Source organism: Lissotriton helveticus, chromosome 3_2, assembly GCF_964261635.1.
Source record: "Lissotriton helveticus chromosome 3_2, aLisHel1.1, whole genome shotgun sequence".
Lineage (NCBI taxonomy): Eukaryota > Metazoa > Chordata > Amphibia > Caudata > Salamandridae > Lissotriton > Lissotriton helveticus.
The window spans coordinates 270276397-270300816 of record NC_136062.1 but is presented as its reverse complement, the minus strand read 5'-3'; the positions used below and the strand labels follow the sequence as shown (position 1 = coordinate 270300816).

General features: G+C 43.9%; 1 protein-coding gene and 1 long non-coding RNA gene across 3 annotated transcripts in view; one reads left to right on the top strand and one right to left on the bottom strand.

Annotated features, from left to right (window-relative positions):
* LOC144826643 (uncharacterized) overlaps positions 1 to 18190 on the bottom strand; it is a 358756-nt gene extending 340566 nt beyond the window's left edge. For both annotated transcript variants that reach the window (XM_078685188.1, XM_078685189.1), the window contains exon 1: positions 18063 to 18190. In XM_078685188.1, coding sequence (XP_078541314.1) covers positions 18063 to 18123 — 61 coding nt within the window. In that variant the 5' untranslated portion in view covers positions 18124 to 18190. The remainder of the gene's footprint in view (positions 1 to 18062) is intronic.
* LOC144826646 (uncharacterized) overlaps positions 1 to 24420 on the top strand; it is a 382563-nt gene that overhangs the window by 311540 nt on the left and 46603 nt on the right. The gene's annotated exons all lie outside the window — the stretch shown is intronic.

The window sequence follows — 24420 nt, the reverse complement described above, 5'->3', positions numbered from 1 at the left end:
GAGATTTGGAGGAGAACCCCTGACCTGCTAGTACATTCATCAAAGAAGTGGCACTGAGAGCTTCAGAGGCAAGGGAAACGGTCCCAAATATTTAGAAGAACTTTGGAAAGATTAAAATGACATGTTTAGATTGTGGCAAATTAATTTCATGTGGACAGATGAGTGTTACTCTAATAAATACAGCATATGAACATCATCATAGTCGATGGTTGGTAGAGACATTTTGACTATATCCTGGACCTGCCCGTCCTCGCCCAAAATGGCGCCGGAATAAATGGGACTCGTAACTCCTTGTTGTGTACTGGTTGCAGAACCTTGAAATCACGAGATACGTATGCAGTTTTGAAGCACATGGCGGGCAGGGACGAGAATTGATTGAATATTTCGACATCCCTATTAATATTAAGTTCTGATGTGTTATTGATTACTGTACTGTTGAAAGTTCGAATTAACGTCACCCATGGTACTTGCCCGCAAATGTATATCTAGATAATTTTATTGTAACTGGCCCTGTCGTATTTTAATTATAAAATGTACGTCCACCGATTCCGTAACTGTTAGACACCTTAGTTCTTGCAACCTAATGGCTCGCCCGTTACGTTCCTCTACAGTGTAAATGTCTATTCATCATATACGATTACAGTTTGCTCTGTGGCAGGCCCACGTGGTTATAGGCTCGTATTTGTATAATGAAATTTTCACAATAAAGGTTTTTAAAAGAAAACATGGTAGTAGTATATACATTGGTAAAGTTTTTAATAATAGTGACTGTTTTAGAATCATTAAAAGGCAAGTGAAATAAAGCAGACCAATTACATGAAGGGTAAAAGGTATAATACGAAGGAACGCAGTAAAGATAAATGGTCAAGGGCTGTTGTGTTTTCTATTCCTGCAACATAAAGTGATCGATAAGAATCTCATATTCAGGCTTATCGGCGACTAAGACAGCAGGTCGACCCTCTTTTGCTCAACGGCTCCGTCATGGGACGAAGAAACGCTCTTTTTCTCGAAAAAAGAATATATTTTACTTGCAGGACAGTTGTAAAATTTCCGGGAAAGTACATTAGCCTGGAACATTATAACATATATTTAAGAAAAAATAATGTTCGGAAGTAATGAAAAGCGTAATTTTTAGGTCATATGACCAAGCCTTTCATCATTACAATAAGAAAAGTAAAATGAACCAATGAAAAGTTTTATTAACAAGTCACATGACTTGTTATGCTTACGTTACGCGCTGCGCGCCCCGGATGACTTCCGGATGCGCTAACGCGGCGCGTCATATGACGCATTACGCGACAACGCAGGTACAGAATATAGTCAAAATGTCTCCACCAACCAGCGGTCGGAACACAACCCCTTTCAGCAGGCTAAATAGTTCTGTTAAATGACAACAGAAGGGACAGGCAACAAGAACCATCAGTCAAAGAGGGGAGGGCTAGTTCTTCTCTACCGGGTTACATTGGGGCGCTACCGGAACTGATCGAATTGGTAGTCTACAGTGTTTCTGGATGTTTCAGACTGAAGCTGGGGTTAGCATGAGAGCAGCACCATTTCGTAGCTCCGTCGTGGTCATTCCGCAACCAATCATGGCAGCCGTTCTTTATCGTTATTTTGGGCGGGGTGGGTGGCGGAGCCGAGCTGTTTTGCAGCCATCATTGTGTGGAGTTCAGTTCATCTCACTAGTTTTGTATTTGTCATGAGGGGTTGTTCCTAATGTTTCTATTTTAGCGAGGTCAAAAAGAAATCCCATTAGTGGCCTACTGATTTTACTCGATTCCTTTTCTTTTTTTTTTACACGATTTTTCGTTATCTGCAAAGACTAAACAGAGTATTGCGACTCTGTGTTTGTTTGTAAATAGAGAATGAACCAAAGAGAACTAATTCTAAAACAGTAAATACTTGGATAACAATCAATCAAATGGAGAGAGAAGCAGGCACGACGGATTACAATGGGGGCAAAGGCCTGCGTTAACTACCTTTCACTATCTGCAAAGAGAGAGTACTCCTAATAGAAATGAGGGGGGGGGGGCACCATTCAAAGCAGATCAGTGTGCATAAACACGAAAATGTTTTCACTTACCACGTACTTGACATTCGACAGCTTATGATATTTGCTATTAAAAAACCATTGAAATTCACTGAAAAAACCATAGGTTATAGACCATATATAGTTAGGAATTAGCATTTACAAAACCTTGAAAATTCACTGAAAAAACCATAGGTTATAGACCATATATAGTTAGGAATTAGCATTTAAAAAACCTTATTTTACTCACACAAAACCATTGAAATTCCATATATAGTTAGTTGCACTAACTATATATCGCGCACCCGCAATCCACTGCTGATCATGTCACATATTACATCATTCATGACATGGTCAGTGACATCACTGATGACATCACTGATGACATCTCAAATGACATCACTGATGACATCACTGATGACATCTCAAATGACATCACTGATGACATCACTGATGACATCTCAAATGACATCACTGATGACATCACTGATGACATCATCCAGTGACTGTGTGTTTCTGTAAAGTTTAAATATGTTTGATATATTGAAGAATGAGTGGATGTATAAGTGTCTGGATGAAGGATTTAGTAGGTGCGTGACTGACTGTGAGTGAGTGAATAAATGTGTCGTACTAAATGCATGGGTTAGTGACTAAACAGTCTGAATGTGTGCATCAGTATGTCTGTTGTGATGTAAACTGCTGCATGTGTTGATCATTAGCTATACGAGAGGCTATATGTGTTATTGATTGGTTGCCCAAGTATTTGTATGGGAGATTGAGTTTGTGTGGGGGTGGCTGGGAGGTGTGTGACTCTGTGCATAGATGTGTCAGCAGTTGATTCACTAGGTGTATGAGTTCAAGAGTGCATGTGGAAACAGCTACATGGGCAGTTGACTGTGTGCATGAGTGTATTGATGAGTGAATGGATATCTCAATGCTACATGTCATAGTAAGTACATATGTAAAACACAGTACATGTGAGAGTTGGCATATATAATTAACTGTGCATGAGAGCCACTGAATGTGTGAGTGGCTGTATGGATCATTGTGAACTTGTATCAGGGATTGTGTAAGAGAGTAAATATGTGTTAGTATATGCTTGAATAAGTAAGGTGTGTATAACTGTATAGTTAAGGAAATGGAGGTGAGATTGTTTCTTTGCATGACTGACTAGGTGTGTGAGTAACTCCATGGATGAGTGACAGTGTGTGAGTGTCTGTATACACTGAGTGTATCTAAGGTTATATTAGAGTCTGAAGAGGTTTATCGTATTAGCACAAGAATGATGTCAAATGAGATGTCATCAGTGATGTCATCAGTGATGTCATTTGAGATGTCATCAGTGATGTCATCAGTGATGTCACTGACCATGTCATGAATGATGTAATATGTGACATGATCAGCAGTGGATTGCGGGTGCGCGATATATAGTTAGTGCAACTAACTATATATGGAATTTCAATGGTTTTGTGTGAGTAAAATAAGGTTTTTTAAATGCTAATTCCTAACTATATATGGTCTATAACCTATGGTTTTTTCAGTGAATATTTAATATATGTAATTTTAGTTTTATTGGAAAGTAATTGAATGTTATATTTTGTATGTATTTGTTAATTTGGGTTATTGTAATTATATTATTATTTTTAAAATCATTTACTATTTTTTATATATGTTGTTACAATTTAATATAATTATTTGGCTTATGTTAAATAATTAATTAATTGTATACAGTCTTTATTTAGGGGCCCGTTACGATGGCGGGCGGACCGTTATGGTAAACAGGACCGACCGCCAGAGGTACGGCGGTCCCGCTATGCCATTAGGAAGCGCCTGCCACCCTGGCGGTTGCATCCTGCATATTATGCATTGTTTTCGGGAGGTGCTGTCAGCAGCACCGGCCGCAATGCACAAAATGCATGTTGTGCATTGGCATGCACAACTTGACAAGCACTGTGCGGTGCCTCCCACCTTATATATGCCAATGAAGGGGGTTACCAACGATACCCCCAAGTGCACCGCCCTGATCCCCCAACAACCTGGGGGCCCGTTAATTTCGAAGACCGAATGCCTTTCCATGGCGGCATCGCCACCATGGAAAGTACTATTCCTGCATGCATCATAATATGGGTGGCAGTGCCTTATTATCTGCTTTTTCCGCCCAGCCGGCAATCCGACCGGTGGAAAAGCGGCGGACGGTCTTTCCATCCGCCGCGGTGCCCCTCGCCATACTAATATGGCGGGGGTGTCACAGCGACATTTGACAGGCGGCCACTAAATGTTTAATGGTAGTATCGATATTATCTAAATATATATTTTAGCAATATTTTTGTCGTCTATATTAGTGTTCTCAATATTTATGTTGTGTTTCATTATGATATCATTTTATCAATATTTTTGCAAACTATATTTTTGTTGCCGATATTTTTGTACTCTATATTTATTTAGGTGATTTATTTTAATTTCTTGTTTAAGTATAGAGTGTCAATATTTGTGTGTACAATATATTTACCGCAGTGTTTGTGTAGTTGATATTTCATCAGTGATCCTACGCACACTACTCTGTGCAACATGACATATGGACTTGACTGGATTATTGGCTCCTAACACTCGATCTGACACATTGGATTGATGATGTACAACATTTGCCACGTACACTGTCCGACCACTCACCGGTCCTTCTGCGGCTCCGTATTCACAGGGCGAGTGGGGTGGAGTGGAATTGGAGGTTTCCTTAGACAGCCCTCCAGGATGATGTATTCCGATCTGAATTATGAATGGCGATACTGGAGTATTTTGACATTAACAAAAGGAAGGTAATCTCATGGGCCACACTGCTATCCGAGGAACATAGGACGTTGACAGTCCAGGCTCTGATTGGGTCCAGGTTGGATTATTCCAACATTCTATACCTGGGCCTTCCAGAGTACTTGCTACAACGGCTTCAAGTAGTGCAGAACGCCGCTGCCAGGGCAATTTTTGGTCTTAATAGGCGTTCCAGTGCCTCGGGCCTGTTGGCAACTTTGCACTGGCTTCCTATCCGCAAGCGGATCGCCTTTAAGGCATTGACCCTGGCCTACAAAGCTCTTCACAAGGGAGGAGCTAAGTACCTCCAAAAGAGACTGGTCTTTTATCAACCGACCAGGTCTCTGAGGTCGGAATCTCTGTACCTGGCTGTTGTCCCACGGGTTAAGAAAGCGCGCCTTGGTGGCCGCTCTTTTGGACTGCTGGCACCACAGCTGTGGAACTCTCTGCCGCTGGCTCTGCGGGGAGCCACTAGCCTGCTGGCTTTTAGGAAGGGCCTTAAGACTTGGCTGTTCACTCAGTAGTCTGTCTTTTGTAAATTTTCTGGCTGATTCTTCTTCTTTTTTATCTGGTGTTATGTTAGTATGTCGCAGTTTCTTCTCTTTCTCCTATAAAGCGCCGGGACACTCTTCTTGAGTAGCCGAGCGCTATAGAAAAGATTTAATAACATAACATAACATAACTGTGGGAGGCCTTTAAGGTGTTTATAAGAGGGCTTTGTATGTCCAAACATGCGGTAATACTTAAAGACCTGCGGCATACATTATCCCAACGAGAAAAGCAACTCACAGAGGCAGATCAGGCCTCAGTATCCCAGAACCCAGCAAACCAGCTACAAAACTGTGTTGCATTACTGGCAGAGTTTCATGAGGCACCAGAAGGCGAAGCACACTACCTTGGGAAATACGCACTGGCCCGCAGATACAGGGAAGGAGAGAGACCAGGCCGCACACTTGCAAGAGTGCTACAGCCCCCCAGGGGTCAGTCTTACATTGCCACCCTCAAAAGCCCAGACGGCACCTATATCACTGACACCATAGGCATTCAGACCAAAATACTAATGTACTACATGGATTTGTACTCGACGCATGAGACTACAGACGAGTTGCCCAGTAACAGGTATTTAGAAGAGGTGTCCTTGGTGTGGCTTGATCAGGCATACAAACCATTTCTAGGTGAACCCTTTATGGAGGATGAGATAGTCCAGGCCATAGAGGCTATGAACGGATCTAAGACACCTAGTCTGAGGGCCAGACTGACAGCAGTAGGCACCGGCATTTCCCTGGTGGCCTGCCAGGGTAGGGGCTGGTTCTTGGCCCCTGGGGGGCTGTTTTTGTTCCCGGGGCAGCAATATCGGCCCCATGTAACACAATCGGCCAAAACCAGCCCTAGCAAACATCTCAGCTGCACCCCCTCCCCCTGTGGGGGGGCTGGCCGAGCAGTTTGCCAGGGACAGTTTCGGTCCCCAGTCTGGCCCTGCCTGGCTTGGACGGTTTCTCAAGGCACATAAACACCTGTTGGCCCCGTACCTTTTAGAGACTTATGAAAAAGTGGTTGAAAAAGGGGTCCTGCCACCTACACTCCGCGAAACAGTCATAATACTGCTCCCCAAGTCGAGAAAAGACCCATAGCAATGCAGTTCATATCGCCCACTATCGTTATTAAACTTCGACAATAAGATCGTGGCCAAAGTGTTAGCCACCAGAATTTAACTACTGTTAGACCAAGTGATATCGCCTGCCCAGTCTGGATTCGTCCTCAGTAAATCTATGGCCATGAATCTTTGTACGCTTTTTGTGGCACTCCATAGAATCTCGCCTTCGGTGCCGGCGATTGCGGTGATGTTGGATGCTGAAAAAGAGTTAGATTCACTGGAATGGCCCTTCCTGCAGGTGACTCTGGGCAGAATGGGGCTCCCACTCAGATTCATTGCACTTATTAAGCTCTCAGCCTGCATGTGCTTAACGCTAACAACAACTATGTTTCCCACTCAGGGGACGCGGCAATGGTGTCCCCCTTCTATTTGTGCTTGCGCTGGGTCAATTGGTACACCACATGCAGGAAAGACACCTTCCCAGGAGCCTGCAGTTTAAAACGGGCCCACTATTAATCACTCTCTATGCTGTTGATATCATTCTAATTGTATGACATCCAGATGACAACCTGGGACCGGTGCTGAGAGAGATCAAGCGCTATTGTGCTTTGATTGGTTTACATATAAACTGTGGTAAATCAGGGTATTTCCCATAACATCGGCCCCCTTTAGCATAGATACTGAATTCCCGCTGGTGAGATGTGATGATATTTGGGAATACCCATTCATAAAGAATCGGATCAAATACAATGGCTTAATTATGGGCCGGTGTGACAAAAACTAATGACCCGGATAGGTAGATGGTTAAAGCTGCTGCTGGGCATGGCAGGACTCAAAGCCATTATCAAAATGGTAATATTTCTCCAGTTCTTGTATCTATTTAACATCCCAATTCCACTAACTAATGAATTTTTCGCCACACTCCGTACATTAATAATCCATCTGGAGTGAAGGGGGGAAACAACCAAGGGTTAGCTGGGACACTTAACCCTTCCATATGAATGAGGGGGTTTTGGGGTTCCAAATTTCTATATCTACTACCTGGCGGTTTAGGGCAGTTATGCCCAACATTGGTACCACCCGGATGCTAGGATATCATATACCAAGCCTGAGGCGGATATGGTAAATCCACTTCCACTGGCTGCGATACTGCCGGTTGGAATTCCGCCAGATCCACATGACACCCAGACAGTGTTGATGACCAGCTGGGCATGGAAGAGGCTGATTCGATCTACGGGGGGGCACTTTTTTATATTAATCTGCTCTTCCCATAGCGGGGAATACGTGGTTACCCATTACGAAGGAAGCCCTTATTAAACATACTCAAACTAAATATTCTTTGAATACCACTGGCGACATATTCCCTGATGGGCATGTCTTCTCCGGGGACAGAGGATGCACGTTTTAAAGATGCGCCCAAGATGGATCAATTTGTGTTGAGAAGGATACAGGGTGCACTGAGGGCCCAGGTTCCCAGTTTCCTCTTGAACCAGAGGACTTCCAGCCGTTATCGTTAATAATCACGGATTCTGGGGTGAATATTCAATCTCTAAGATGTACAAGGCAGCCCTAGCATTACTCCCTTCGAGGGATACAGGAACCAAGACCGCAAGGGAGAAGGGCCTGGGGCACACACTCACTGATTTTGAATGGCAATACTGTTGTACGCAACACGCTGGGTATCCCTCAACCATCGTCACAAAATATTGCATTTCAAGTTTTTATGGCGGACCTATATTACACCACTTAAAATGCATCAGATTGACCCCTCCCGCCCCCACAACTGTCCCAAATGTCACGCTCCCTCTGCAGATTTTGCACCCATGACATGGACATGCGAGAAACTGGCCAAGTACTGGAGGACTATATTGCTGGAGCTATCACGCATGACCCAAAACACACTTACACCAAACCTGTTATTTGCACTACTTGGGTTTGTGCACACGGTTCTCAAAACAATGCATTGATTCACAGCCATACCAGTAATTCTAGTCATGAGGGAAGTGGAATTACATTGGAGAGGTAGGCACCCACCTGACCAGAAGGTATGGCTTAATAGTCTGATATATTGCAACACAAACAGCGACATTTACGCACAAACACATCCCCTACCTCAAGGCCATGGAACATTTGGCAGCTGTTATGTACTTATTTACTTGAAACAGAGAACTCCATAGGCATACAGTCCGGGTCATAATGGGAGGCACCAGAGTTCAGAATGCCAGGGAGTACGATACATATACATCTGTGCAACAGACAATTTCTTGTTGACGCTGTACCTGATAATATCGAGCTTTTTATGTTTGGATTTTACTACTGTATATAAATTGGATGGTTTGCATGATCAACATGTAACCGCCTACTGATGTATATGTTTGCTTCCTTAATTATTGGGAAAAAAGGAAAATAAATTTGGGAAATAAAAATTGTTCCTCAAGCAACTTCTTACAGAAATCTGTGATAGCATGAATCCTACTAAAAAGAAGATGATGAGACTACAGAGAGGTACATCTCCACCAAACAAGGGTACTTCCTCTTAGCTACATGAAGTAAGTGCTTCTTTGTTTGGTGGCGATGCCCTCATATTCCTTGGCATGAAGAATGCATCACCAAAACTGGAGGGAAATGCGCTGGAGGGCCTTTTGGTAAGCCGTTCATCATCCTGGTAAAAGGCAGGAAGACCTTTGCACACAACTAAGCTGGGCAGAGAGGCCCGCCCAATATTAGAAAGGTATTTCGGCCCAGGAGATCCATTACCTGGAGCCCAGCCACAATACAGTAGGGAAGGGGGTGCATGCGGCCCCGCTCCTTAGCACCAGGATCCCCGTCACCCGGGGCCCGGCTTTGAAATGCTGGGTGCCACCCAGCAGCGTTGGGTACCACATGCAGGCCTGGAAGGGAGCCGTGCAGCTCCCATACTTTGCTGTGCATGGGCCGGCCCGAGGACAAATGGTAGTGCCCAGGCATGGGGGGAGGATCAGCGTGGTTCCGTGGCATATTATTCAATATTGCCCTGGGGAGATGTTGGTCCCCGGGACTCTTAGGAGCAGGAGGAGGGGGGGTCCACAGTGCCCTTTCCGATATTGAAATAAAGCCCAAGGGAGGTGGTGGTTGCAGGGGCTAAAATCAGGCTTAGGAGGGATCCCCCTGTGCCCTCTTGTTTCTATTTTATATGCCTGCATGCCCACAGGACCAGGCCCACCCAGGAGCTATAATGTGAACAAGCGCGGGAGACCGCGCTTGTTTTTTTAAAACTTTTGCCGTGGATTCGTTGCTCCATCATGATTTCACTACAAATTCTCTTTTTTTAAAGTGCTTTTTTGGCCTGGGTCGGTCCCCAAGACCAGAGCTAAGGTGTCAGGGTATTCCTACCCTGCCCCTTTTTCTATTTTTAACATTATTTCTGGGGCTCAGCTGGATTTGCAGGAGGATGTCTGAAGGCCCTTGCGCTCCCTGACGGTTCTCCGCCTCCTGTGGGAGATGGCATTGCTTTCAGTCACAGGGAGCTGCTTAATATGCAGCTCCATGTAGCCCAGAAATTTAGAAAGGGAGGAGGGGGGCTACGCTCCCCCCTTCCCAAGGCCAATTTCGACCCCGGAGACCCGATCCCACGGGTCTTGCCATGGTTTCCTGGGTGCCCACAGGGCACCCAGTCTGGACTGGGACCACACGGGGAGCCTGCAGGCCCCCGCCTACAGTGGAAGCCTACTAAACATGCAGCTCTTCATGCTATCTGTCCTGTCAGTTTAAGGATAGCCCCATCCTGGACTGCGAAAATATACATTTCTCTATCCATCGGCCTCCTTCCACAACCCTCTCAGGGATATTAGTTTACTGTCCACCAGGACTGCAACGACGATTCTGTGATTCTCTAATGGACACCGTCTCCTCCCTTACCTGTCTATCCCCGAACTTCACGGTCTTGGGAGACCTGAATCTCCACTTCGATGACCTCTCGAATAAAACAGCTGTTGATCTCAAATCAGATCTATCCTCCCTGAATCTCCACCTACAAAGTAACCAGCCCACTCACAACAAGGACCACTTGCTGGACCCCATATTCACCAACCTCACGAGATTAGTCGTGAATACCCCCCTCCCTGTCCCTTGGTCAGATCATTTCTTAGTCCCCTTCAAGCTGCAATTCTCGGCCGAGGCACCAGAGAGACCTCCCCCCCAAGCACCTTCACGCCCGTGGAAAAATCTGGATATAAACTCTTGGGCTCAAGTACTTACCTCCACCCTACCAGTACTGGACCCAGACCCCTCCAGAGCTGATGCCCAACTACACGAGTGGATTAATCAATCCCTCGACGTTACCCTGCCAGTCAAACCCCTCCCCAGTAAAAAGAGAACAGCTAAATCCCCGTGGTTCACCCAAGAATTACGTAATCTCAGGAAGAAGTGCAAAAAACTTGAGCGCCTTTGGAGAAAGGACTGGGCGATGGAAAGCAAAAACGAGTATAGAGCCGCCATCAAGCACTATAAAAACTGTATAAAAAACACGCAGGCAACCTTCTTCGAGGAAAAATATTAGCGGCATCCAACTCTGCTAAAGAAACTTACCGCATCGTATGCATACTTACCGAAATTCCAGACCCCTTACCCATACCAGACCCATCTGGCATTAGATGCAACCAGCTTGCGGAGTTTTTTTCATCAAAAATTGATAAAATTCTTACTTCAGCCCCTAACTCATCTCAAATCCCAGTCATCCCCTCCCTTTGCTCCGAGGCTCCACGCCTCCAAGCTTTTCCCCAGATTACCACAGAGCTATTTCTGTCCACTCTACAAACCGTAAAAAATGGTGCTCCATCAGACCCAGCTCCCAAGAGCAAATTAAAACTGGTCGCCTCCACTGTTGCCCCTCCGTTGACCCACCTCAATAACGCCTCTTTCGTACTCGGCTCTGTCCCAGCCAACTGGAAGAAAGCCACTGTCAGGGCTCTTCTAAAAAAAAAACACCTTGATCCCATGGACCCTACCAACTTCAGACCCATCTCTCTTCTTCCTGCGATCAGCAAAGTGGCCGAACGAATTGTCAACCACCAACTTTCCAATTTCCTCGAATCCAATAAACTCCTGCGCCAATCACAGACAGGGTTCAGACCTGGACAGGGAACTGACACCGCTCTACTAGCCGTGGTCCAAGAGGCAAGAACCATCATAGACGCAGGAGGATCAGTGGCAGTGATCCTCCTCGATCTAAGTGCCACCTTCGACATGGTGGATCATGCCATCCTAATCCACCGGCTAAGCTTGATAGGAGTCTCTGGCTCCGCTCTGTCCTGGATCAAATCCTTTCTGGAAGGAAGAACATTCCAAGTGTCGGATGGCACAGCCATGTCCAAAGCCCTGCCACTGCAGTGTGGGGTCCCCCAGGGCTCCTCCCTGAGCCCCACACTTTTTAACGTCTATATGTCCCCATTGGAGGACGTTATCTCCCCATTCGGCATAAAAACAGTCATTTATGCCGATGACACCCAGCTGGTGGTCTCTATCAACCAGCTGAGCAAAAGCCTAGACAATCTGGCAAGGTGTCTCGAGAGCGTCTCCCACTGGATGAGTGAATCTCGATTAAAACTAAACGGAGAAAAATCTGAGATACTTCTCCTGGGAAACCCACGCAAACTCCCTCCATCCCTTTCTTGGCCGCCATGCATGGGAACACCTCCTACCCCCAAACCCGAAGTCAAAAGTCTTGGCATCTGGTTGGATCAAGATCTAAACTTCAAAACTCAGGCCAGAAAAACCACGGGCACTTGTTTTGCCCTCATTCGAATGGCGCGAAAAATCCTCCATCTAATCCCCTTCCAATCAAGGAAACTGCTGTTGCAGGGATTGGTGAACTCCAGACTGGACTATGGCAACGTCCTGTTCCTGGGGGCACCGGCATCTGTTCTTCATAGACTGCGATGCGCTCAGAACGCTGCTGTCAGACTCCTAACTGGAACCAAAGCGAGATGCTCTGCTAAACCAGCACTTAAAAGCCTGCATTGGCTTCCAGTCAAAGAGAGGATCATCTTTAAGACCTTATGCATTGCACACAAAATAATGCAAGGTAGAGGCCGCCCGATTCTGAGATCCTTCGTCAAACTCCATCATTCTAATAAACAACTCAGATCGGATTCCCTCGCCCTGGCCAGCGTTCCCAGAATAAATAAATCCCGATCCGGGGGGCGCTTGTTCTCCTACAACGCCCCAAAACTGTGGAACGCTCTCCCATTTGCCATGCGGAGAGAACACAATCTTCTGGCCTTTCGGAGGCTACTAAAAACTTGGCTCTTCCCATAAACTTTCATTTCTTCTACTACCCTCTCTGGAACCCTAGGTCAATTCAGCGCTGGGACGCCGTAGGGTAGCTACGCGCTTTACAAATCCCCCATTCAATTCAATTCAATTCAATTCAGCTCCCTGTGTCTGAAAGCAATTTGCTCACTAGACAGAGGGTAGGGAAACGCTCCGATTCCAGCAAGTGAGAGCTTTTTTCAGCTCTTGCTTGATGGAAGTGAAGTGCTTGCTGTCGCTTGGCGCGAGCGGTAAATCTCTCACCAAGCCACAGCAAACAGCTATGTTCCGGGGCTGGGCACCCCGAGACGTAGCAAGAGCCTGCCCAGGGGGTGGCGGTCCCTAAGGCCATATATCGCTTTATTAGTGGAGCCCTGGGAGCCCCCTCCATGTAAAACTCTATCCTGGGAAGATGGTGGTCCTGGGGTTGTGGGGAGGCCAGGCGGCCCTCATTAAATGCAATAAATTGCCCAGGGGAGGTGGTGGTCCCAAGAGCTATGAGGGGGCTGCACAGCCTCCACTCATTTATTTAATATGACTTGCCCCAGGGAGGTAGCGTTCCATCGGGCCCGTACGCATATATATTTTGATGTTGCACCGGTGAGGTGGCAGTCCCCAGGGCTAAGAGGGGGTCATATGGGCCCCTCATATTTTTTTTTATATTTGTTCCAGGGAGCAGGAGGTCCCTGGGCTGTGGGTAGTGATATGCCATCATCATCCCCACATATTTATAAGTGCTCCTCCCCCCGGGACCTGGCCAATGCGAGAGAACATAATTATTTTTCAAAAATATTTTTCGGCGGGAGCTGAGTTTCCAGCACAGCTCCCGCTGAAATGCAGTTTTTTACAAAATAATTTTTTTGCCCTGGCGGGTCCCTCTAGGGCCCCCGAGGGACCGATAGGGTCAGGGCATTCCTATCTTGCCCCCTTCTCATTTTATTAAATGATTTTTGTGGGACTCAGCTCGAGCTGAGTCCCAAGATGGCTGTCAATACTTTATGGTTTGAAATGTTGGTGGCCAATCAAATCTAAGCACGCGATTGGGAGAGGTTGCGGAGCCTGAGCATCCCTATATATACAATTAGGGTTTTCTCTTAATATCTAAAATACTACTAAATGGATTTACGCCAGTTTACCTTCCGGACCAAAAGCTACCTTTCTGCTAAATTTGGTGTCATTTTGTTTAGCAGTTGCAGGCTGTAGTCGTGTCGAAAATCTCTATGGGAGTTAAAATGGGGAAAACACGTTTTGCCCTCCCCCCTTTTTCTCAGCTCTTGCTTGATGGATCACCACTAAACTTTCAAGACAGCCGCTCAAGTGAGCATCATATTAGTTTTGAAAATTTTACGAGGAGTCATAAAACGATGCCAAAGTTATTGGCAAATGAAAAAACGCTCTTCTCCTATGGAAACTGGGTCCTAACTATAACTACATACTGTTTATGTTTATGTTTTGGCAATTTGTATAGCGCGCAATTACCCAGGGGTGTCTCGGCGCTTAAGGATCTGAAGGTAGACAAGTAGAGCGCATTTAGCTTGTGAACAACCAGGTTTTTAGTTGCTTCCTAAAACTGAGGAGGGTGGGACTGGTTTTAATGCTGAGGGGGAGAGCGTTCCACAGTCTGGCTGTGGAGATAACAAAGCACCTGTTGCCCCAATTACCTTTTTTTGTTCGTGGAACGTTAAGGAGGTATGCTGAAGCTGAGCAAAGTGTCCTAGATGATGCAAGTGGACGGAAGGCATGTTTTTAGTAACTGTGGGCAAGAGTTGTTAATGGCCTTATAAGCGATGCACAGTGCCTTGAACTTAGTCCGGCTTTTGATAGGCAGCCAGTGAAGCTTGCGGATGAAAGGGGAGATGGAGCTGAATTTGGGGATGCCTAAGAGGATTCTTGCTGAGGCGTTCTGTACCAGTTGAAGCTTGTTTAGAACCTTTTCTTGTGCGTTGAGGAGGAGGGCATTACAATAGTCGGTTCTAGAAAAAGGGTGGTCACCAGGGTTTTTCCCGCTGAGGTAGGGAGGTAGGAGAGGAGTTTCTTAATTTTTCTCAATGTGAAAAAGGAGGTGGATACCACCGTATTGACATGGTGGTTGAAGAGCAGTCTGTCGTCAAAGACGACCCCAAGATTTCTGACTTTAGTTACAGGTTGGGGTGGAGGGCCCATCTCGCTTGTCCACCACTGAGGGGACCAACTGGGCTCGAGCTTCCCAAATGTCATGATCTCAGTTTTTCCAGAGTTTAATTTTAAGCAATTAGATGACATCCAGGCGTTAATGGCTAGCATTCCATCTTGGAAACTGGCCCCAACTGTTTCTCCATCGTGATGAACTGACAGGACTAGCTGGGTGTCATCGGCGTATGTAGTAAGACTGATGCCATGTGACTTGATCACCCTCGCTAAGTCCGAAACATAGATGTTAAATAAGGTCGGACTTAGCGAGGAGCCCTGCGGCACTCCACACGGGAGGGAAAAGATGGGAGAAATGAATGGACCTAATTTTATAGATTGGGTATGATTGGCCAGGAAGGAAGCGAGGAGATCTTTGGCCTTATGTCTAATGCCCATGGCTGAGACACGGTCGATCAAGGTGGTATGATCGACCGTGTCGAAGGCCGCGGACAAATCTAGCAGTATCAGGACTGCGGCCCCCAATAGGTTTTATATACGTGTGTTTTTACGGCTTAGGGGTGGGTTAGTGTATTGTGTGGGTAAGGGTATTGGGTGGTTAAGTGTGTGTTTAGAGTTTAGGGGTGGGTAAGGGTATTGGGTAGTACGGGTGTTTTTAGATTTTAGGGGTGGGTGAGTTTAGGTGTTAGGGATTGATAAGGAAATATATATTTTTATATAAAGGGCTTTCACTTACCTGAAATATACTTACTATTTTGTTGTAAATGCATGCGTGGTAATGGCATATGCACGGTACAGACTTGCGTGGTAAAGACATTTGTTTTAATGTCATACAACCGTTGAAAGTGTATGTCCAGTCCTCTGAGATATGACTGTTAGAAGGGTATTACCACCCTTCCTTTATATTGTGGTTAGAGGTGTATGCCCTGGTTTTCATGATATGGTTATGAGAGGATTGTGTTCAACGTACTAGGATTTGGAGCGGGCTGTCAAAGGCCAGACCTAACCTTCCGAGATATGGGTAACAGTGGTTGGTAAGATCATTGGAAAGGTATGCCTACACACCACACCACGACAACTAGAGGGATGTGCCCAGCAATCCACTATAGGATGGTGATTGTGAAGATGCATTCCAGCTCCCTACAATATGGATCACAGGAGGAATGATCACTGCTCCATGAATAGACCTCTAGTGTGCAATACACATCCTTCTGTGATAGCCACACTCAAGGTTACTGGTGTGGTAACGAAGGGGTACGCTTATCGTAGCAGGTCATGAATAACAGTCAGGTCATGTAGCTAGTTACAAGGAGACATGCAGAGTCTTGGATAATCCAGCGGTTACAATTATATGTTTGTCCTTCAGTTTACGGTTATGGTTATCAGGAATTCTTCCTAGCCCTAAAGAATTTTAATCGAGAAACCCAACCCCACAGTATGTGGTTATGAGGTCTACATTTCCTGCTTCCAAGCTAGAGCTAAGGTAATCAGAAGGGGCTGGGGTGTGCACACAGCATTCCAAGATAGGGTTTTGGTTATCAGGTAGCATGCTAAGCCCTTCAGGTAGTCATGAAATGCACTTCAAGTTGTGGTTATTAGTGTGGCCACCAGCCTTTGGGTATCACCATCAGACGGACACAATGCAGGCAAAGACCTGACTTTCACATCAAGGTTTACTCAAGGAACAATGGGGTTTTATTTATTTCAGCTTTCTTTTAAATGCCTTCTTTGCCATCCTAGGCTGAAGGTTATTAAGACAGGTATCATTTTTTCCTCCTTACGTGGCTAGGGCTGGGTCTTTTTCTGGTGACTGTGAGTAAATTTACGTCAGGTCTCTGTCTGCCACTTTACATGTTGCCTGTACATCACTTCATTGTTTGATCTGAGTGCATTTGTTTGCTCCTGGTTACAAAGGTATTGTGATGTATAACTTCGAAAGACTCCTGAACTGAGCTTTTAAATGACCAGGAATGTACCAACTGGCTCCCCTTTCAGACCGCTTCCACTTACTCCAATCTAAGGTCAGAAACATACAGTTGAATCCTTGTTCATTTTTAAGTCCTATTAATATATTATGGACAAAATACATCAAATTAAATGCCTTGTGCAGGCCAGTGTAAAAAATGTGACTGACAGACAAGTATCTATAATCTACTGCCAACCACAGCGAGAATGCAACAAAAATACCTTCAAGGAGCCAGATCATGGAGCCTGCTCTCTGGGCATTTGTGCCCTGGTTCCTGACAATTTAGCATTATTGTTTGGCAACTGAGGAATGACATTTGTATTGAAAACCAGCGCAAAAATTAAAATTACACCCATTAACCAACACATTACATTATTTTGTAGCAGTCACTCACTACAAATCGTTCATAAAAAGGTACAAAATCGACTGCAATCAGAGATAAATTGCCCATCTGTAGTGCAAACTTACCTGGAAATGATAAAATGTAAGTGATGATGCTATTGCTACCCAGCCGTCGTTCATATTCTAGAAATTATAGAAAATCCAATGTGTTCAGAGATCACAGCTACCTTTGGTGCAGCAGGTTCAGTGGCACTGGGACAGACTGTCCTGAGGGGGCCTTTGACCCTCGGTATTCCTGTAGTTTACTACACCAACAGTGGTCACAGGGGCACTTTCCCTTGTTTGTACCAAGGTCCATGGCATTCAGGCTACATTTCTGGATTTGATGTCGGAAACATAAATAATGTTTAGTGATATTGTTCTGCACAAAATGTCGAGCTGGTCTATTAAAGTAGACTATCAATGAGCTCTGCAGTGCCTAATTTTGAGCCGGTGGTCTGCACCAGCACTTATGACAGTCGGCACATGGTGCCGCTGTCAGTCGAATTTAGAGATAAGGACAACAGCTGTTGATCAATTCAATACACAATTTTAAAAAATGACTAAAGCCTACCACCAACGACGGTTTTATAGCTTTGGGGGTCTGGAATCGTCACACATTTAAGAGTTTAGTGATTGGTAGTGTGCTTGCACTGTCACTGGCCCCTCTAGCAGAGGCAACCTGTGGTGCAAGCTGCAGCAGTGGCCTCCTGACGAGTGCTCTGGCACTTTTTTTTTTTACAATTTAAGCACTGGAGCTCTGTAACTTTTATTCAGGTCGGCACCAGCATTACAGAAGATACTGCAACTCACAATTCTTTCTGTATTGCGTGCATAAGAGCCGTACGATTTCCTAATTGGGAAGGGACACTTACCGCATATTTCGGCGGGCAAATACACAGAAATCAGGATACACAGTAGCAGGAGTGGAAGCATGATTGAAGGTGCTGCCTCGTCGCCGTCTTCTTGAAGAAATACTGTTCCATTCCAGAAACCGAAGAGGTTTACAGGAAACACGGCTCACTAGCTCATCAAGAGGCGGGGCTGCAAAAGAGATAAAAATGGTTCATGTAGGTTGTGCAACTATGACAGCAGGATTCTGCTAAAATCACAAATGAGGAACTGAGAGAGAAAAGGCCGAACAAGAGTTGTGTGCATCCGTGGCGTTGGCGGGTTTAGAAACCAAGGCTGGAGTTCAAGGGGGTCACGAACAATACCCAGTGGGGTCTCCAGAAGCGATTCTTTTAGGAGGAAAACACAAAGAATCACAGAGAAAACTGGCAGTATAGGGGGAAAAAGTCAAGTGCATGTTTGTGGGTGAGAGACTGGGATTAACTGGTACATATATATATATATATATATATATATATATATATATATATATATATATATATATATATATTACCTACTGGCGGTCGCCAGTAGGTAGTTATAGTTAGGATTGTTTTCCATAGGAAATACGCAACATTCTATTGGGAATAACTTTGGCGCCGAATAAGGGATCTGCCTGTAATTTTCCTTAACGTTGCCTCGCTGCGCTCCACTCCTTCCCTGAAAGTTTCGGGGGGATCCGTCAAGCGGGAGCCGAGATAAAAGGGGGGTCCCAAAACGTGTTTTCCCCATGTTAATTTCCATAGGGCGGTTGGACTCACTTTTAGCCCGAACGGCTGAATGGATTTCCACCAAACTTGGCAAAATTGTAGGGACTGGTACCCCGATGTGCCTTTGCTATGTCTCAAGATATATGCTCCAGTGGTTTTTACGAAAATTAACTTTGAAAAAATATATATTGGGCTACATTGGGCTATATATATGTTAGAGCCCAAATGTAGCCCAATGTAGCCCAATGTAGCCCAAAGATGGCCTCCAGAGACAAAAAAAAACAAATGTAGCCCAAATATCAGCCAGATGTAGCCCAACTATAGCCCAATGACAGAATGTCCCAGAGTGTTCTAAAGAACAACTAGAGCGCTAACAGTCTTACTTATGACAAAAGTATGGCACACCTGAAGTCATCTTGATTGGAATAAAGTGTTAACACTTAAAACATTTAATTTGCAAAGGAACAAAATGAGGGGGTTCATTTTGCCATAGAAATTATGATTAGTGCTGAAGAAAGAAAAATGAGGGCACATTTTGAGTGACTTCTCAAATCCTCTTATATTTCATTAAAAAAATTCTGATATGCAGTCTCCCAAGTTGGCCACCAGAGACAAAAGAGCCCAAATGTAGCCCAAATATCAGCCAGATGTAGCCCAACTATAGCCCAATGACAGAATGTCCCAGAGTGTTCTAAAGAACAACTAGAACGCTAACAGTCTTACTTATGATAAAAGTATGGCACACCTGAAGTCATCTTGATTGGAATAAAGTGGTAACACTTAATACATTTAATTTGGAAAGGAACAAAATGAGGGGTTTCATTTTGCCATAGAAAGTTTATATATATATATATATATATATATATTCACTGAAAAACCATAGGTTTCACACCAGTTATAGTTAGGAATTAGCATTTAAAAAACCTATTAAATTCACTGAAAAAACCATACGTTTCACACCAGTTATAGTTAGGTGGAAATTTTACTCGCATAAAACCATTGAAATTCCCATGTTATAGTTAGTTGGACTCACTATAACTTGCGCGTGCAATGCACTGCTGATGACGTCACATATTACATCACTCATGACATGGTCAGTGACATCACTCATGACATCACTGATGGCATCTCAAATGACATCACTGATGACATCATCCAGTAAATGTGTATCTTTCTGAAAAATAAATATTTTTTATATATGTATATCTAAAGGTTGATGGAAGAATAAATGGGTAAATAAATGTCTAAATGGATGTTTTTTTTGTGTAAAATTGATTGGTTAACTGACTTATTAAATGTATCTTAGTGAATACATATATTAGCGAGTAATGTTTAAATATTTAAATATCTGTATCTGTGTCTCACTTTGTGTATAAGTGGCTGCATGGGTTGGTGAGTAGCTACATGAGTGTGTATATGGGTTATTAGTTGTTTTTTTGAGTATCAGTATCAGTGTCTGTATGGTTCGGTGGGGGATATTACTTAGAGCACAGATGCATGAATGAGTGACTCACTATTTGAATGTATTTTGAAGACAGCATGTGTGCAAGACTGTATGGGTGGATGATTGTGTGTATGGGTGGGTTAGTGAGTATGTGTTTTTATAATTGATTGTTTAAGAGAGTAAATATGTTTCCGTTTCTGTAGAAGTGTGTGTAGTGGTGTGTATATAGCAGTATAATCAAGTAAATGGTTTTTTGATAGTTAATGTGCATGTGTGAATTTGTGTGTGAGTAACTATATGGATGAGTATTAGTGTGTAACAGGATGTATAGGTGTATGAGTACATATGATGAGTAAGTACATGCATGAGTGACTATATAGAACTGTTGGTGAATGAGTGGATGTGTATGTAGATGTTGGATTTACCTAATAAGTTGTTGTAATTGGTATTGGTTTCTCCTTTTTTAAGAAAATGTTAGTTTCTATTTTTGAATGTGTGTGTCAAAGGTTATTTTATGCTGATAGGAGGTCTGCCACTTTGTCACAAGGATGTTGTCATCAGTGATGTCATTTGAGATGTCATCAGTGATGTCATGAGTGATGTCACTGACCATGTCATGAGTGATGTAATATGTGACGTCATCAGCAGTGCATTGCACGTGCAAGTTATAGTGAGTCCAACTAACTATAACGTGGGAATTTCAATGGTTTTATGCGAGTAAAATTTCCACCTAACTATAACTGGTGTGAAACCTATGTTTTTTTCAGTGAATATATATATATATATTTTTTTATTATATTTTTTTTGGGGGGGGGGATACACCCCGTACAATTAAGGAATGCGCAACTATTGTCTTGCAGTTTCTGTTTATGAATGTATATGATGAATTTCTTTCTGGAATGTACTTCAATAATGAATTGTTTGTTGTCTCAAATTTTTAATATTGGCACTTAAGCACTTTATCACTCGCCGTTTTAACCAATGAAATGCATAGAGTTATATACACTTTAAGATGGCCACCGCTTTTACCATTGATACCATCTTCTATGTTGATGAAGAAAGCAATGATTGGTGGGGTTTAAAATGGCGACCATTTTTGTACACAAACTGACACTGACGAAGCTTGTATAGTGAAACGCGTCTGTCTGGGGTGAAGGGGGGTTTGCAATAAATCATTCACGAAATCGGATACCAGCGTGCTTGCCATTTTTTCACCTGTATGGAGTTGATATGTGCTGCGATATATATATATTTATTCAATGGACACATGTGAAGTACACATTTGTAGCAGTGATCTATTTTTATTATCTCAAAGGTATATGCTTTACCGTGATCTAGAGAAGCAAATGAATTGCAAAAAATCTGGTAAAGTCTGATAATAATCCTTTTGTATTTATACATGAATTTACAATGGATTTTAAAATATTCAATTATTTATATATTTTATAAATTGTATAAATGTGTAAATTGCATTGATGCATGAATTCCTATGTACAACATGGTTTAACAGTATTGTTTCTATGTTGTTTGTACTTTGTAATTGCCCGCGCACTAGCACTTTAAATACCGGCAACAGCTCTAAGCAACTTGCCATTTGATCAAGCTTTGTGAAAGGCGAAACGCGTAATGGCGGCTGGCTTGCTGGACGAAATAAAGCACCTTGACTGAGCACTTATCTATGGGTCTGCTCCTTCGTCATTTTTGTACTGGGCTGGGGCGAGGGCTCGAGTCAGTTGGCGAATTACTTTCCTATATATATATATATTGAGGAAAATTGAATTTTGCCTTGTCATGTGTGCCTACGTGTTCCCCATCCTATGTTATATGTGCATGAACAATATGTATATATATCCCCCTATGATCGACTAAAGACGCAATTATAGTTGTGTCCAACGTTAGTATGCCAGTTTCCAGTTCTCGTGAAAGCAACGAGTATTAGGTACCAGTGGAAGTTCCACTGTGTACGACATCCTGAAGCAGCTGGTCTCGTAGAGAGACATAATCAGACCCTGAAAATCCGCATTGCCAAAGTATGCGCAGAGAAAGGCGTAGATTGGATGGTAGCACTGCCAGTCGCCCTTTTTTATATGAGAATGGTCGCTCACTCCCGTTCAGGTCTGTCCCCTTTTGAGGTCGTTTTCGGTCGTCCCCCAAACATGTGGGGTACACCTAGACCACGTACAATTACAGATGTTGACAGTAAAATGCTGACAGATTACCTGGCTTCCTTGATGTCTGCACTACTCTCTTGTCGTTCACAGGTTGCCGCTGCTTTTCCAGACAACACCGAAGTGAAACCGCACGAGGTCATACCAGGCGACCTCGTTCTAGTTCGAAATTTTGATCGTTCAAGTCCGCTGGAGCCCCGATGGAAGGAGCCCAGACTCGTTCTGCTAACAACAAGGACGGCAATCAAGGTTGAAGGTCGGAAGGGGTGGTTGCACTCCAGTCATGTGAAGCGATTTCATGGACTTAGACCAAAAACTTTTTTCAAAGACTGCCCCGTTCTCAAGGACTGCCCAGACACTGAATCTAAACTTCCCCTGTTAGAGAAAACTCCGCAGCAGGAGTATAAAGAAAAACTGAGGTCTAGTAAGTCAGCCAGTTTAATTGTCTAAGTCCCTCTCGGGTGAAACGGTTAGACAGGTTCCTGACATGTATGAGATAGACCCACATAGTGAGAGAGTTAGTCGAAACTCTAAGAGAATACGTTATCAAAAGAATCTTCGAAGTCGATGCATTATTACTCTATTACTTTTGTTATTTCTGAGTTTTACGATTACAGGCATAAGTTATGTTTTATATATATATTTTCCTCCTATTGATTCACATGTACATATGTTTCCTAATGTTACAGTAGAGCACACATTTAGTGAACTGCCTCCTCACGAGTTATCCTATCGTCTTGCCATGCGCAATAACACTTTTATCCGTATGTTACATTATTCACACCAGACCAGCAATGCCACTAATTGTTGGGTGTGTGGTCGACTCCCCCCTTTCCAGACACCGAAGGGAGTTCTGCCACTCTTTCCTTATCCGTTTTCACACAATGGTTCGTGTGGAGCATGGTCCACGTTAACGTCATCCTCAAACGATATGTCCCTTCTGAATAGAACATGTTTCCCAGACAAGGAAGGTCTTTCCCATAGAACAGGGTTAGATCTAGAAAATGAAGTATATGATTTAGGTAATTATTCCTCGAATTTCATGGTTTTGAATGTTCAGTCCGAGACTACTCCAGATTTGCCTGCTATTACAGTTCTACCAGTGAAAGGCGAATTATGTGTCAGAAAGAATGGTACAGTACATGTAGGACATAGTGATTGTACTACTATGGTCGAGTATAGTGACAGTGGGAAATCTACTTTCAAAGCCTCACGTCATTCTTATTTTGTGTGTGGTCAGACCGCATATGTTCGTCTGCCCCTAGATTGGGATGGAACATGTTACATTGCCTTCCTACTGCCACCAGTTTTCCTAGCCCCATCCGATTATCACAGAAACACACATCTAGTACACGTTAGACATAGAAGGGAGACTGAGTCCTCAATTGTCGATCAAACTGAAACTGCATTAGAACAATATCAAGACTTCAATAAAGGTTTCTTTTTCTTCATAGGTCCTGTCCAGAATAGTAAGCTAATACGTAGGTTAACCAGAACTCTTGAAGCAGTAGTGAATGAGACTACTTCCGCTCTAGGTAACTTAACTGAAGAGCAATCTGCTATGAGATTTGTCGTGCTCCAAAATCGTCTCGTCCTTGACGTCATACTGGCCGATAGGGGAGGAGCTTGTAGAGTCATCGGATCTAGTTGCTGCATTTTTATTCCTAATAACGCGCCGTCTGTTTATTCAGCTATAACCAGACTTCATAAAATTGCCCATCAGTTACACCAGAATCCAGGCACCTGGACATGGTCAGGTTGGCTCTGGAGTATAATATCTGCCTGGGGATGGAAAGTATTGTCATTCCTGGGTATAGCAGTAATGATCATATTCAGTTGTTGTCTATGTTTACAATGTGGCCCTGCGATTTGCGGCTTGTGCGCTACCTCTTGTATTCCTAGTCCAAAGTCCCGTTCCAAGACAATTTGAGACGAGCAAATGATGCTCTATGAACAGATAGATGGTATCATGAATATTGATGTTTCCTGATGGAAACGTAGGGCACAAGGAGGGAATGAG